General features: G+C 38.7%; 1 protein-coding gene across 1 annotated transcript in view; it reads right to left on the bottom strand.

Annotated features, from left to right (window-relative positions):
* The window catches only part of ptprga (protein tyrosine phosphatase receptor type Ga), a 257,643-nt gene that overhangs the window by 37,053 nt on the left and 206,926 nt on the right, over positions 1 to 13,664 (bottom strand). Inside the window, exons 9-12 of the mRNA XM_088916863.1 lie at positions 11,898 to 12,082; positions 8,966 to 9,074; positions 7,038 to 7,087; positions 5,980 to 6,766 (exon numbers count right to left, since the gene is read on the bottom strand). Coding sequence (XP_088772989.1) covers positions 5,980 to 6,766; positions 7,038 to 7,087; positions 8,966 to 9,074; positions 11,898 to 12,082 — 1,131 coding nt within the window. The remainder of the gene's footprint in view (positions 1 to 5,979; positions 6,767 to 7,037; positions 7,088 to 8,965; positions 9,075 to 11,897; positions 12,083 to 13,664) is intronic.

Raw genomic sequence — 13,664 nt, 5'->3', positions numbered from 1 at the left:
TCTCTAATTAGCCTCTTAGATGTAAAAAGAGGTCTTCTAAGCTTCATTTGGGGTTTGAAGATAGTCCTCCCCAGTGCTGTTGTGTATTAGAGAGCCTAATGAATACAACTCTTTACTGTCATAGAATAGTATGGGACATACTACATATGGGAGGCATAGTGGTGCAATGTGGTTAGCATTGCTGCCTCGCAGTGCTGGGGTACTGGGTTCAATTCCTGGAGTGATATATGTGTGGAGTTTGTATGTTATCCTTGTGTTCACATAAGTTCCATCTGTGTGCTCTGGATTCCTCCCACAGTTCAAAGACATACTGGTAGGTTAACTGGCTTCAGGAAAAACTGGCCTTGGTGTGAGTCTGTGCGTGTTTAAGTCTGTGTGTGCTCTGTGCTGAACTGCCTTACACCCACGGCTTGGAGGGATAGGCTCCGGCTTCACTGTGACCCTGTATTGGATAAAGAGGTTAAAAATGGATGTATGGATGCTATAAACACATACTGCACAAAAGCAATATTACTCTCCAACTTAGTTGGTATGCATTTTATTCATTCAGCAACAAGAAAATAAATGGTCACTTGGAAGTGCTACACCCAGTTTCATTTTTTAAATAGTACTGTATCTCATGCTTAATAATCATAAGAAAAATAAAAAAAAACACACAGCAGCTGTTAAAGATGGAACAGATTATGACCATTTTACAAAAGGGATGTTTACAGCAGCACCTACCCGAGTCAGACTGCCCTGTGCAGTTCAGTCCTCCCATTCTTTAACAGTGTTAGCATTCATTACCACAGTGTAAACAATGAAGTCCCGAAGACCCACATAATTGGCTTTTCACAGCCTGAAGCCGGTGTGCTGATAATCGAAGTCTGAATTTGCCATTTAACGTGTGGATCCATACTGGAGAACAACACAGCCTACCCTCCCTGAGCCATGTGTATTCAAATGTTATCTAAACCGCAAAGACACACACAAGCAAGTCAGTTGTTACTTTCTTTGGCAGGGAGAGCTAAAAATGGAGCTAAGATTTCATATGGCGACAGCTCTGTTCTCCTCTGGTCTCTCCACGGTCTAAAAGTAGGCCAGTGCAGTGCTCACTGAAGTAATGGCCTTTAACAGGCGGGTCTAGCTAAGGTGCTAATCAGAGTACAGGGAGGGCAGTGTGAGCAGAAGAGTGAGAAACAGATATGGACAGACATGGGCCGTAGTGTGTTCTTGTAACACACAATCAATAAATGACATGTTAAAAGACCTTAATTAGCCTCTCTTAGCAACCAATTCACCAGGATAAAGAAAGAAATGTGGAGAAAATAATTTTCTCATTTCATTTAAATTTTATTGTATGAAATGGTGTGAACCTGACAAATCGTGTCCGAGTGTTTTTTATGTCAATACAAGTGTTTCTAATGAATTATTGATTAAAATACTATTAAAAAAACAAAAGCAGCAACGTCATGCCTCACTCACTGTCATGCATGCCTATGTCTTTGTGAAAAATTCTGTAGACGGGAAACAGCTAAACATCCAGACTGCTCCTATTTTCACAGCAATGTGAAAGAAGGAAGGAGAACCTTTGCCTACATCGCCCTCAGACTTGGTTGACAGTTCTGTGATGACGTATGAAGAAATCAAAGTTGTAATTGAAACCAGAGGCTATTTCCGTCATAACAGTGTGTGCACAAGAATATAAGCAAATTGGTAGGCTTAAAGATCTTTACTGACAAAACTACTGCACTTACTGTACTGCTGTGTGTGATGTAAGCTTTATATTTCATCTCACACTGAAAGCAGTTTCTATTTAAAACCACAAGCAAATACACATCTGTGTTCTTGGCAGAAGAATGACTAACTATACACTATATGAATGTGTTTGAATAAAAAAAAACTTTTATCCCCAAGAATTTCTTCTTTAGTTAGTTTAGTTTAATTAGTTATCAGGCCCTTAAATATACAGGGATATAAACTGCACTTGAAACTGACAGCTGCTTCTCCTCTTAACAGACTAGATATTTTATATTAACCCGCCACCAACATATTTATAGACACCAGTGAACAATTTCTGGTTATTTATAGGCTGTGATTATGTTTGTTTAACAAATGGACAAAGATAATTCAAAGTGTAACTTCTTGTCAGATCATCACTGGCTGCTGTAGTTTAAATATGAAGCTGCAGATAATTATGACATGTTTCTGTATTCGAGTGCCATGTTCTCTATTCGTTGTTTTTCACAACTGTGATTTATTTACATTTATGTCTTCACACTGTGGACAGATATACAGTGCATACACAATTACATATATATTGTAGAGTATGGCATCGCTTAATCCTCTGGCCAGCTGAATTACAAGTCCAATATCTCATGGCGGCTTTCAAATTGCTAGAACAAATCCACCATCAGCTCGTGGGTTTATAGTTGGCAAGTATCCCTAATCCAGGCTTGTGTCTGCAAATTTTCCTTTGAATTCTATCATATATCTTTTTCATATATGGGATAATCTCTTTAAAAAAATGTGCTATAACCACCATCAATATAAAACACATATAACATTTTTGTTCACAGATCATTCACTGTTTTCTGCACAAAAAATATCACAATTGCCAACAGAACGGTGGTCACTTCACTATTGAACCAATACTGATTTAACTTCATATAATTATTGGCAACACCTTACGTGTTACATATTTCCTGCTCACAAAACCACTAAGAAACTAACAATCTGTCCCTTGCAGCATGTTGCTAAAAGCCCATTCAGATAGATTTATCCAGCTCACTGTGCATTAATCCACTTTATCATAAATAACTTAAATGTACTTCACATGGAGTCTGAGATACTTGACTTTAAAGTGCTCTGCGGATTGTATCTGTCACGTGGGACAAAGAAAAAATCACAAGTACAAGTAAATATCAAACTGTATAGTTTAGGAAAAAAATGCTTTATTTTTATAATTTCTTCAAGCAAACTTTTTCGGAGTGTTGTTAATTGCAAGCGGGTCAAAGTATATCGACTGCTGCAGTGTTTTGTTTCATGTTCAAGAGCCAAGAAAAACCAAATGCTCCTTGGAACTTGCCAGGAAAGCCAGACCACACAGCTGCCACAGAGAAAACCTTTTCTACTCTTCGCATACTTGCCATCTTTTAACAAATAATTTGCTCTTTTGTAATATTATATTTATGACAGAACACTATCCAGCTTTTTGCTAAAGAGATACTGCTGTGCAATTCTTAGCCCTGCAGCACAGATTTAATTGCTAGGATGAATTTTAAGCAGCTCAATGGAAAAAGAAAAAACAACAGAAAAAGTAAAATAGGTGTGAACAACACTGACAGGCCAGAATCATTGGCTGGCACAAACACCCCCGGCTGCCTCATCTTCCCAAATGGGACACAACAGGACTGACTACTGACACAGACACTCACTGGCTCTTCTGCCATTCAAAGAAAAGGTGCTCCTCATTTCAATGTGTGTAGCTAGAGCTTCAGTGGTAGAGCTATCCAGATGGCTGTGCTGATTGATAATGATGTGGCCGTACACAGAAAACATGCTTTCATGGTGCCCTTTCACGTCCAGCAGACAGCGTGCTGGATTACAGTCCAGGTGGCACACAGTCGCAGCACTTCAGTCACATGATCTGGCCAAGTGCCCACTTTGCAAGCTCTCATACCCTCACGGCTCAACTGAATCAAGGAAGATGCCAAACAGTACTAAACCGTGTCTGTCCACCTTAAAGCCACTGAACCCTTCAAGACCAGACTGCCTTTCTCTATTTCGAAATGTATGTGTCCAAGAAAAAAAGAAAGCCCAAAACCTCTTACCCTGGTGCAGGGAAGCATCATGCTACTTTACAGCTTCTTCAGTTTGCTGCAATTAAGTGTCTGGGGGTGGTGGAACAGCACACAGAATGGCAATTATCACCCAGTGGAGTGATGATGGATAATCAATAACTCAAACTGTGCCCCCAAGTGCTGCTCTGAAGCGTGTTCTGGGGAGCTGACAACAGGTGAGTTTCAGAACACAAGTAGCTGAATGTTAATATCAAATTCTGGGGAATGCAGCAGGCAGAGGTGGTCACACAGGGAAGTGTCCTGCGTGGGAGCAATTTATCCCCAGCCCATGATTTGATTTTGAAGAACAAAAAAGATTTTGAGCATCTCAAGTGGATTATTGCGGGACATCCAGAGAGAACCTCATGAACCTACTCAGAAATTGTCACAACTCAAAAAGGTGTAAAATCCAAGAGCTACTATCAAAGTATTTACAGTACTAGATGAAAAAGAACTTGTGTACAAGAACACTCCCTTTCTTCTTTTTTTGGCAAGCATCCTCAAACAAAGAATTAAAAAAAATCTAGATGGATATCCCAAGCCAGGTGCGCCAGACAGCTTCCCCTTATTTATAACCGTTCCACTTAAAATTAATATAATAACCTGGTGCTCCCAGGTGGCTCCACTAGTAAAGGTCCTTATTCTGAGTGCTGGTGAGTGTTGGCGACATCAGCACAGCACACACCCCAGTGTGGAATCTCATGTATGTCCCCACAGAGTGTGGCGTGTCAGAAAATGAACGGTTCAGTGGATGGGTACTGGTCTCACTGCTGTGAGCCGAGATGTAAAGACGCAATGCGTGATTCCACATGCAGTGAGTATAAAAATTATATAACTGAAATTCTAAAAATCCAACTATAGCTGCATCATAAGAATCCAAGCTGACATTACTTGTCAGAAATGTTTTTTGATAGATCATATATGGATTCTATCCTAGATGTTTTCCTTAATATCCATGAGCTTGTGTGAACTCTGTAAGGAAGGTAAAGATGAGACCAACTGTACTTAGTATGAAGCAATAAGCTAGTTTTTCATTTGATTAGAAGGTTTCGTAAGGTTGCCAAATCATCTTTATTCAATTATGGACTATTGTTACCACAGGCTACTATTATTCTGTGATTATCTATTAGCCAGCGTTATTTTACTACACATACTGTATAAGTCATGTGACAGTGTGTAGTGGGAGGCGCCGTGGCGAGCACCAATAAAAGTCAACGCACCGGGCAAGGGGACGGAAGCACCAGTGTGAGGTCAGCAGGGACCAAACATAATACAACAAGAGTGTGCGCCTGCCCCAGTGAAAGTGTGTGATGGAACAGGCCAAAAAAAAAAGAAAACCTTACGCGGGTGCAATCCTGTCCAGGACTGTCAATGAAAACTCCCCCCTTCCAGGGGTGGCCCTACTCATACTGTCCAGGGGTGTCCAGTGTGCCTTTACAGGACCCGCCCAGCCGGGGCTCATCAGCTGGAAGCCAAAATAGGTGGGACTACAAAGGTGAGGCTTTCTACCAGGGCTCCGCCTCCACACTGGACACGCCCCCACGTCATGCCACAGTCATAACATAAGCAAAGATATGTACATTAAGCACACCTGAAATCTGATTTGCTCATACCTGCCATGTTTTTTGCCATGAAAAATCTGGATAGACCCCACCACTTAATTTCCTTAAGGTCTTCACACAACTAAAACATTTGGTTTTATTTCTTTTCACATGGAATTAACTTCTACTTGTTTTACTAATTTCTAATAAAAAATCCTTCAACTTTGTAAAGAATAATCCAAATCACTGCCAAACCACTGGCCTATCCAGACAGAACTCCTACAATCTTTATTATCCTGCCTGATTTGTCTTATTTCTGGGGTTTAGATACTGTATCACATGCATTTGAAATTAACAGTTAAGGAAAAAATCCAAAAATAACTATGGGGTTTTGTAAAGGTTGCTGCTATGTCTCCTAAAAAGTATAATAACGTACCATAAGCTTTTTTAAAAAAATGTAATTACTCCCATAATCCCTAAACATGACAGAAGTGCACAACAAAATCAAAATAGATCGCACCATCTCAATGACCATCTAAATGCATAAAAAACAAACTTTCCTCTGTCCCTGCATGAACATAAAATCTTACACAAAATCACACTCAATACTGTCTTACCTGTATGAATTGAGAAGGGCCAGATATTCCTCTCTTCGCTGTCTGGTTTGGTGGTCAATGATGGCCTTTCAGGATCCTTGTCCAGTTCCTGTGTTTCAGAAGTACTGTTGGGTGACTCCATGTTAGGAGCTAGTGTGTCAACTTCTGCTGGGCTCTTTGTCCCTTGCATGAGCTGGTCTTCGAGGGTTTCAGTTGGGAATGCGTGCGGCGGTGTCTCCACAGTTTCAGCACCAGTCTCCTCCTCTTTTTTCTCTTTAGCAGTTGATGTTGGAGAGGCTGTGGTGGGTTCCTTCACTTCGGTCTTGTTATCCTGAGTTTCTTTGACTTCTGGGGACACTTTCTTGTCCTTGACCTCATTCTCCTGTTCTTCCTCCTCCTCCCCATCTTTCTCTCCGTCTTCGCCTTCCCCTTTGCCACCTTTCCCACCTTCTTCAGCCCCCTCCCCGTCTTTGGCCACAGTGTCACCATCAGAGCCTTGAGACGAGACAGACTCAGTGGCGGGCACGACTGGCTTCACTGACTGTTTGGTTGTTGTAGATGCAGCAGGTGGGGGGCGGGTTGGCCACACAGAACTGGGGAAGGAGGAAATAACACCACCACTGAAGCCCAGGCCAGCAAGAAAGGTGCTGGTCACCACTGAGGCCACTGTGGCCTGGCTCCCACTGGAAGAGGGTCCAATTCCAGTTGCCATGGAGACAAAAGAGAACGGGAGACCGGATGAAGTCCATGTTGAAGACCCTGAACTGATTGGTGCCATGTCTGCTGAGGAGGCAGGGGAGGCAGTAGGCTTCACAAAGGAAAGAACAAAGGAGAGAAAATCGTAAAAAATCTTGAACTTAGATTTGACTTTAGGAATTTCTTTCTTTTAAATAGTAGATTTAAAAAGACTAAGATACTAAGACCAAAATCAACAAACACAAACATCTGAGAACAGGAACAATCTCTTCATGTACCACATACTAGAGTGCCATCTGCTGGTTACTCATTAATACTGATTCATCTTATTCATTCATGGTTTTCATTTTTAGAAAATATATACAGCAGTAATATCTACTTACCATTCCTGTCTTCACTATTCTTGTGCCTTCAAATATTCTAGTTGTGTTTGCTGAAAATAAAGAACACAAACCCATTACCTAAAATTAACTGATAAGTAAACTATTGTTATTCATTTTGTAAATTGTGTTTATGTTTCTAAATCAGAGATGATTCTAGAAAAATACAAGGCACACAAAAAAAAGTAGTCTTTAGTTGCCAAGAAAGGTGTTACACAGTGCTTTAGTGGTGATTGAAAACAGAAGAGCATTTCCAATACTAAACAAATCCAGGAACATTTCTACAAAGCCTTCTGGATATTTAGAACTGCTTTACATCTTACATCTTACATCTTAGTCTTTTCATTGTTGTCAACAAATGTTACTGCTTTGTTCCTCTAATATGTACAACAGAATCAAGCATTTCTGGGAAATGCGATGCCTGTGCAAGTCAAAGATAATGATAGTCACAAAATCAAGCAAATAGTGCTTGTCATAAACCCAGATATCAGAATAGCAGTAACTCAAATGAATACAATGTGCAAGAGACGTTATGAAGTTTTTAAATGCTTTTTAAATTTTTGTCATCCAAACCATTTAATTTTTTGAAGTATTGTGGTATGCCTTTTTTGGAGTGTACTGAACATTTTACCAAATTAAACGTCTTACTGTTGACACTGTTGAAGCATTTCCCTTTGTCCTTGTGTTAGGAAATAGGCTGTTTAAAAGGCTTTTTTAAGAATGACTGTTTGACTTTCCGTAAAATCCATATTGTGTTGTACCCTCAAAGCTTTGACGCAAAACACAAAAAGATTTGAGCGACTGAGACTGAAAAATGTTATGTGCTGACTATAGATTAATAAGAGAGAGGATGATAGTTGTAGGAGATGGTCATTATTCTTGTTAAGGTGATCACATTCTCCTACATTCATATTCTTTTCAAATGTAACATTTCTATACTAGTAATTTAAAAAGATATTATTAAATATAACTTCCTGTACTTGAATTTCCCATGCCACCTGCTGCCTTCTCAACGACTTCAAGAACACACAGCAATAACAGATCTTCCTCTTTTGAGTAATTAGAAACAAATCTTCAGATTTGTCTTCAGAGAAAAGATTCTCATTACGCTATAGTTATCATTTCCTTAACTTTAGTAACCAAATCTCAAATGTCAGAGAGTGTTAGACAAACTTGTGGATTGACATATACAGAAGAAAAACATTTGGAACATTAGTTGCACAGACTGGCAATCAAAGAAAGAAGCTGTTACACTAAAATTCTCTGAAAGTATGAATGCAGGCTTGGGTACCTCAATGTCTTATTTTACATTTCCTTTTGGGAGTCAAAATCACAATTAAATGAATACAAGTTCTTTCTCACAGCGCGAATATCAATAATAACACATTGCTACTGTAAACACCCACCTGATTATAATAACAGTAAACAAAAATTCAACATTCTTACTGAGTGAAGTCATTCGGTAACATCTCGCCTGGGATTTAAACCCACCCAGCTTTCAGGATAGGAGTGCAGAGATCTGACCACTCCCCATCCATAAAAGAATAAAAAATTACAAGTGTGTAATTTAAATTTACCTGCAATACTTCTGAGCTGATTTACATTCTTGTGATCTGATAGAGAGGCCACATACCCACCTTGATCACAGAGTTCTATTAAATGAGCCCAGGTCTTCAATACTCAGTGCTTTAAAATTTGAGGAAGACTTCAACTTTCAACAGTTCATGCGCAAAGCATGTCTTAAAAATGTGAGAAACAAGGCAAAAGCCGATAATGCAGATGATCAGTCCTTAAATGTGAAAGAATGGCATGGGTCTTAATTTTATAAAAAGAACCAACTTAAAAAATGTTTCCGTTCATGAGATGAATGTGCAAAGCAAAGAAGCTGTTCTGTAAGTGAGGGAAAAGGATTTTATTTGTAAAAGGCTCACCCTGAAAGAGCAGTGTCTGACTGAAGTCACTCCTCATGTCATTCTGACATACTGCTTGGACTCGGAACAAGTACAGAATGTCTGGTGACACATGGTTGATGACAGCCTCCTGCAAGTGAAAATAACATTAGTATTTGCAGCCTTTTTACTTTCAATCCATCTCTTTTTAACAGCTCTAACAGTCTACTTCTGATTTATAATCTGCCAAAAATGGAATGAGATCCTTTCTCTTATTCTTATTATGTACAGTATGTGTGAACCCCAAAGACGAAAGGGTTTTTTTTTGTGTGCCACAGGCAGTACTTTTATGCTAAAACTGTAACAGCAGAAATGCCCCAGAACAGTTATGAAAAGGCTAGCTATGGTGTGTATTGATTTCAAAGCACCCCATAGTTATAAAACATTCAAAGCACAGATGATAAAACAGAACCCTGAAAAACAAGGCCATTTAGAAAAAACTACACAGCATAAAAGTAATATGTAAAGGTTTTAATTGTTTTTTTTTTCCATTAAGGGACAGGGTCATTTGCCTTTTGCTATGAGATTTATTCTGCTTTATTCCTCTTCTATTCTGAATGCAACTTTCCCTCCATTGCTAAGTCAGCATAGCAGAACATTAATATACTGTGTACCACTGTTAGATGATTCACTACTTAAACATTTTCATTAATATTTAGTTAAGACTTCTGTCATTTATGTTTAACGAGAAGCTGTTAAATGGAGTATATTAGTCTGTTGTTGAGTTGTAGGAGCATCAAACCAAGAACTGCTTTCTGACCCAGCTGGTTTGTTATCGTGACTTTTTACCACATTTGGTTGTTCCAGCTCGTATTTGCTTCTATTAAGAGAAGCAAAAATTTTAAATAGTGGCCATCTTTTCCCTATTCACACTGCATGGTGCTAATGAGTGTTACATGAAGAGTGGGGGAGATGGTCTCACAGATGAGGTATTAAAGACATTTTTCTGTGTGTTTTTCATACCCACTGGTGTAAAATTAGGCTTGCTCCTTTTCAACACTCACTGAAATTGTCACAAAACATTTCCATTTTAAAATGGATTGTTTTGCTTAGCCTGACTCCAACAACCGCGAGTGTATTATCATTCTGCCCTGGGAGGGATGGTATGGCCACAAGCTCTATTTTAATGAGATAACTGACAAAAAATGAGCTCTTTTCATTTAAACTGGATTAAATGTGTTTGATCTAAAAACCATTGCAGCTGTCTCTTTATGCATAATAGTTAAATTAGGAAAGAGTAGCATCATTTTATTCTCTCCATTGATCTTTTGCATTAGTACTAACAAGGTTATTAAATCTAACCCTCAAATTTCTGAATATTGCACACAATCCTAATCTGTTGTAGCTGTGCGATTTCCTTTCAGCAGTAGCACAAACAGATTGCATATTGTTAAGACCTCAAGATACCTAATCATCTTAAATCAACAAGGGAGAAACATTATAGATTAAGAGTCCAGAGTTTTAGGACAGCAATTCATATGCATGTAAAAACTAAAGCATCAAAAAGGGGCAGGCTTACAATTTATTATTTAACTCACTGAGACATTGCACAGCCACATTTGTCATTCTATTGAAAGGTTTATGACACTGTATAGATATAAAATAAGAGCTTCTGGCGGACAAACTTGCATCAAATATAAAGGTGTCTGCTGTAGAAACACAACACTTTTCCATGCTTAAAAATGTTTACAGATAGCATTCAGCAACGCAGGGGAACAAATCATATGAAACTTTTTTATGGCTGATGCATTATAAAACATATGTATGAATTATCACATTCCTTGGAGATGGGTATTCAATACAATGTTAAATGTATGAGGAATGGCTATTATCATAATTTACTCCCAAAGAATCCATTCATGGAAAGCCTCACAGTGCAAGTAAATCTTACATTAAGTAATGGCATTTGTTCTGTGTCTGCTGCTCAATCACTGATTTATGCAAGTGCCACTCTGTTTAATTTTGTTAAGGATCTTTTCAAGAATGGCCGGTTATTACAAGAAGGAGCCTGTAAAACACTGTGGTCTTGAGTGCTTTTCGATTGATTCAGCTATGATTTTATAAAGCATGCCAGTCCCTAATGTGACCCAGATAACAATGTCTTGGGAGGAAATTGAAAATAAAAATGGAAATGAAGGGGAGAAAGAAAGAAGGCGGAGGGGAGAATCCTCCTGTGCAGCAACGCAGAGAAATGTGATTCTATTACTGATTGCGGAGACCCAGCCTAGGAAGAAAAGATGACAGTCACAGAGAAATTCATTCAGCCCTCCTGAGTTTTTCTTTTGCATCTGGAATTACATACTTCATCAATTCTGAAGCCTCCTTTGAATAAGTTTACAGAAAAAAAGAACCCTGTGAACTTAAAATTTGATTTCTACTTTTCAAATTTTATGCCTTTATTCTTTTAGATTAATATTCAAATGCTTATACTAACAAAAAAGGTATGTATAGTACGAAAGAACACAGTGAAAACAACTTCAAAATTCAGCCATTCAGCCACTAGTAGATATGGAATAACATTTTGACTTTACGTAAATGGAAAAGTGTTTTTTTTCTAACTTCAAATTATTCCCTTTGCATTATGCTGCCAAAGAAAATAAGGTATTCTTCAGGTAAATTAAAGAGGATTCTCAGCAAGATGTAACAACGCAATTTAAGCAATGATGCAAACACCCAATCTGAACTCCACTGCAACCCAAGAAAATGCAATTAAAACTCATGTTTTGTTAAATAACATCAAATCTCTACCAATCACTGGCAAGGCAAAAGTCCTAAAACACTTGTGAGAAACAAAACCCAAAGCGTCATGGCTGAGCAGGAGGTGTATGATCCATGTATCCTGCTATTATCAGGGTATGGCAGTGAATGGTCTTTGCATGAACAAAAGTCATAGGTGTTAAGGAGATTTCCTTACCAGGTCCTGGTCACTGTCTTTGAAGAAGGTCTGCTCATTGGGCTCTTCATTCTTGGTCCAGCTGTATGAGATCATGAAATTGATGATGGGAGGGTGATAGACAGTTTCAGGCCTATTCCAGCTCACCACTAATGCTGTGCTGTTGACTGGCTGGACTTTCATGTTTACAGGGGCACTGCTGCACACTAAACCAAAAAAATAACAAGATTACTGTTAACATGAGGGCTACACCTGCGTTTTATACAATCCTAGCAAGCATGCAAACTAAGCAAGTCAAAAATCAATTTCTTCTATCTTTTGTTACACAAAAAGTAAATATGAGCATCTGGGGTACTGTGTTTCAGTACCTATCAATCAAAGTTTATTAATTTTAATTTTAAAAATATAAATAAGGGAGAAAATCTGATTATCTGTGAAGAAAAGAATATGAAGTTCAGATGCCGCAATTTCTGACTTGACTGAAATATTGCAATGATGGTTGCCTTAGGAAAACTCTTTATTGCTAGATGTCATATGCCTTCTCCTCTTATTGTTTTCCCTCTGCTGTTTAAAGATCAGTAAAATAATGTATGAGTTAATATATTTTAGCCTTAGGGTCTTTAATGTGGCATATTTCCGAACCAGTCAGTACCTGCGCTGAAGTACTTCACAAAGACGTCTCTGCTCTACAACAACACAACACTAGGTGGCACTATGACACTAAGCAAGACAGCACATTTTTTCCATTGCATCATGCCTCTCTAAACATGGGCATTATCCAGGCTTCCAGTAATCTCAAAAGCAGAAGGTGTTTAATCACTGAGCATGCCAGTAAACTGAATAAATTGCTGAAATCTAAACTCTGCTTAATTCAAGAGGAAATCATGCAGAAATCCTTTTTTTCTTTCATTTATTTATTCTGCCAGGTTGTCCTTTACCATGTTTGTCTCTTGCAGACCATGGGATGATGTGTGTTGGGAGTGAATGATTTTTATTTCCCTTCAACTATTTCAGATTCAAACACAAACACACTGCGAAGCTGGAGCCACAGGGCTTTTGTGCCCATCAATCCATTTGCTATATGCAGGATATTGTTTCAGCTGGAAGGCTGGTGGGGGTGTCAGGTAAAATATTTCATTCAGTGTCATGTTTATAATGAAAATCATCAGTATTCTGCACTTGACTTGGAAGCTTTCGCCATTCTCTGTTCTAAAAATTTGCCCTCTATTTTAACTATCATTTCTTTCTCAAGTTGTTCTGCGTCTGTGATCACTGTGTAGTCTAAACTGCAGTTTCAGTTCTCATTTGTGTATTCTTGCGGGCGCACTGCAAATCCCAAATGGATTTTTCTTTTTTCCTTATCTGCAAAGTGAAGAGAAAACCAGAACCATGCCCAATATTCAGACGTGAGGGATAGACTGTGCTGCGATTCTGGCAGTCAGAAAAATGTCTGCAGCAGGTGGAGGCATTTTCCATGATGAAATACTAAATAATACCCTTCCATCCAGAATGGAGTCAGCAGGCACTGAAAGGTTTTCAGGTTGATGGATGGGTAATGGCAAGTTTTATAAAACTAAACATACGGTATATTAATTTGCAAAAATCTGCTATTTTCACGCTGGGTTCTGAGACCCAATGGTTTTGCTCAGGGGATGGAAATGTGGTGAGACAGAGTAATAGGACCAGAAAAGTGTGATTTGGAATAATAAAAAGACAAGTAGCAGAGGGGCTGTGCAATCCTAGGGTAATACACTACAGGCTCAAAGGCCAAATGAAAAGATCAAGAAA

The sequence above is a fragment of the Atractosteus spatula genome, chromosome 5, assembly GCF_055471065.1.
Source record: "Atractosteus spatula isolate fAtrSpa1 chromosome 5, fAtrSpa1.hap1, whole genome shotgun sequence".
Classification (NCBI taxonomy): domain Eukaryota; kingdom Metazoa; phylum Chordata; class Actinopteri; order Semionotiformes; family Lepisosteidae; genus Atractosteus; species Atractosteus spatula.
This window is presented reverse-complemented; position numbering and strand designations above follow the sequence as displayed.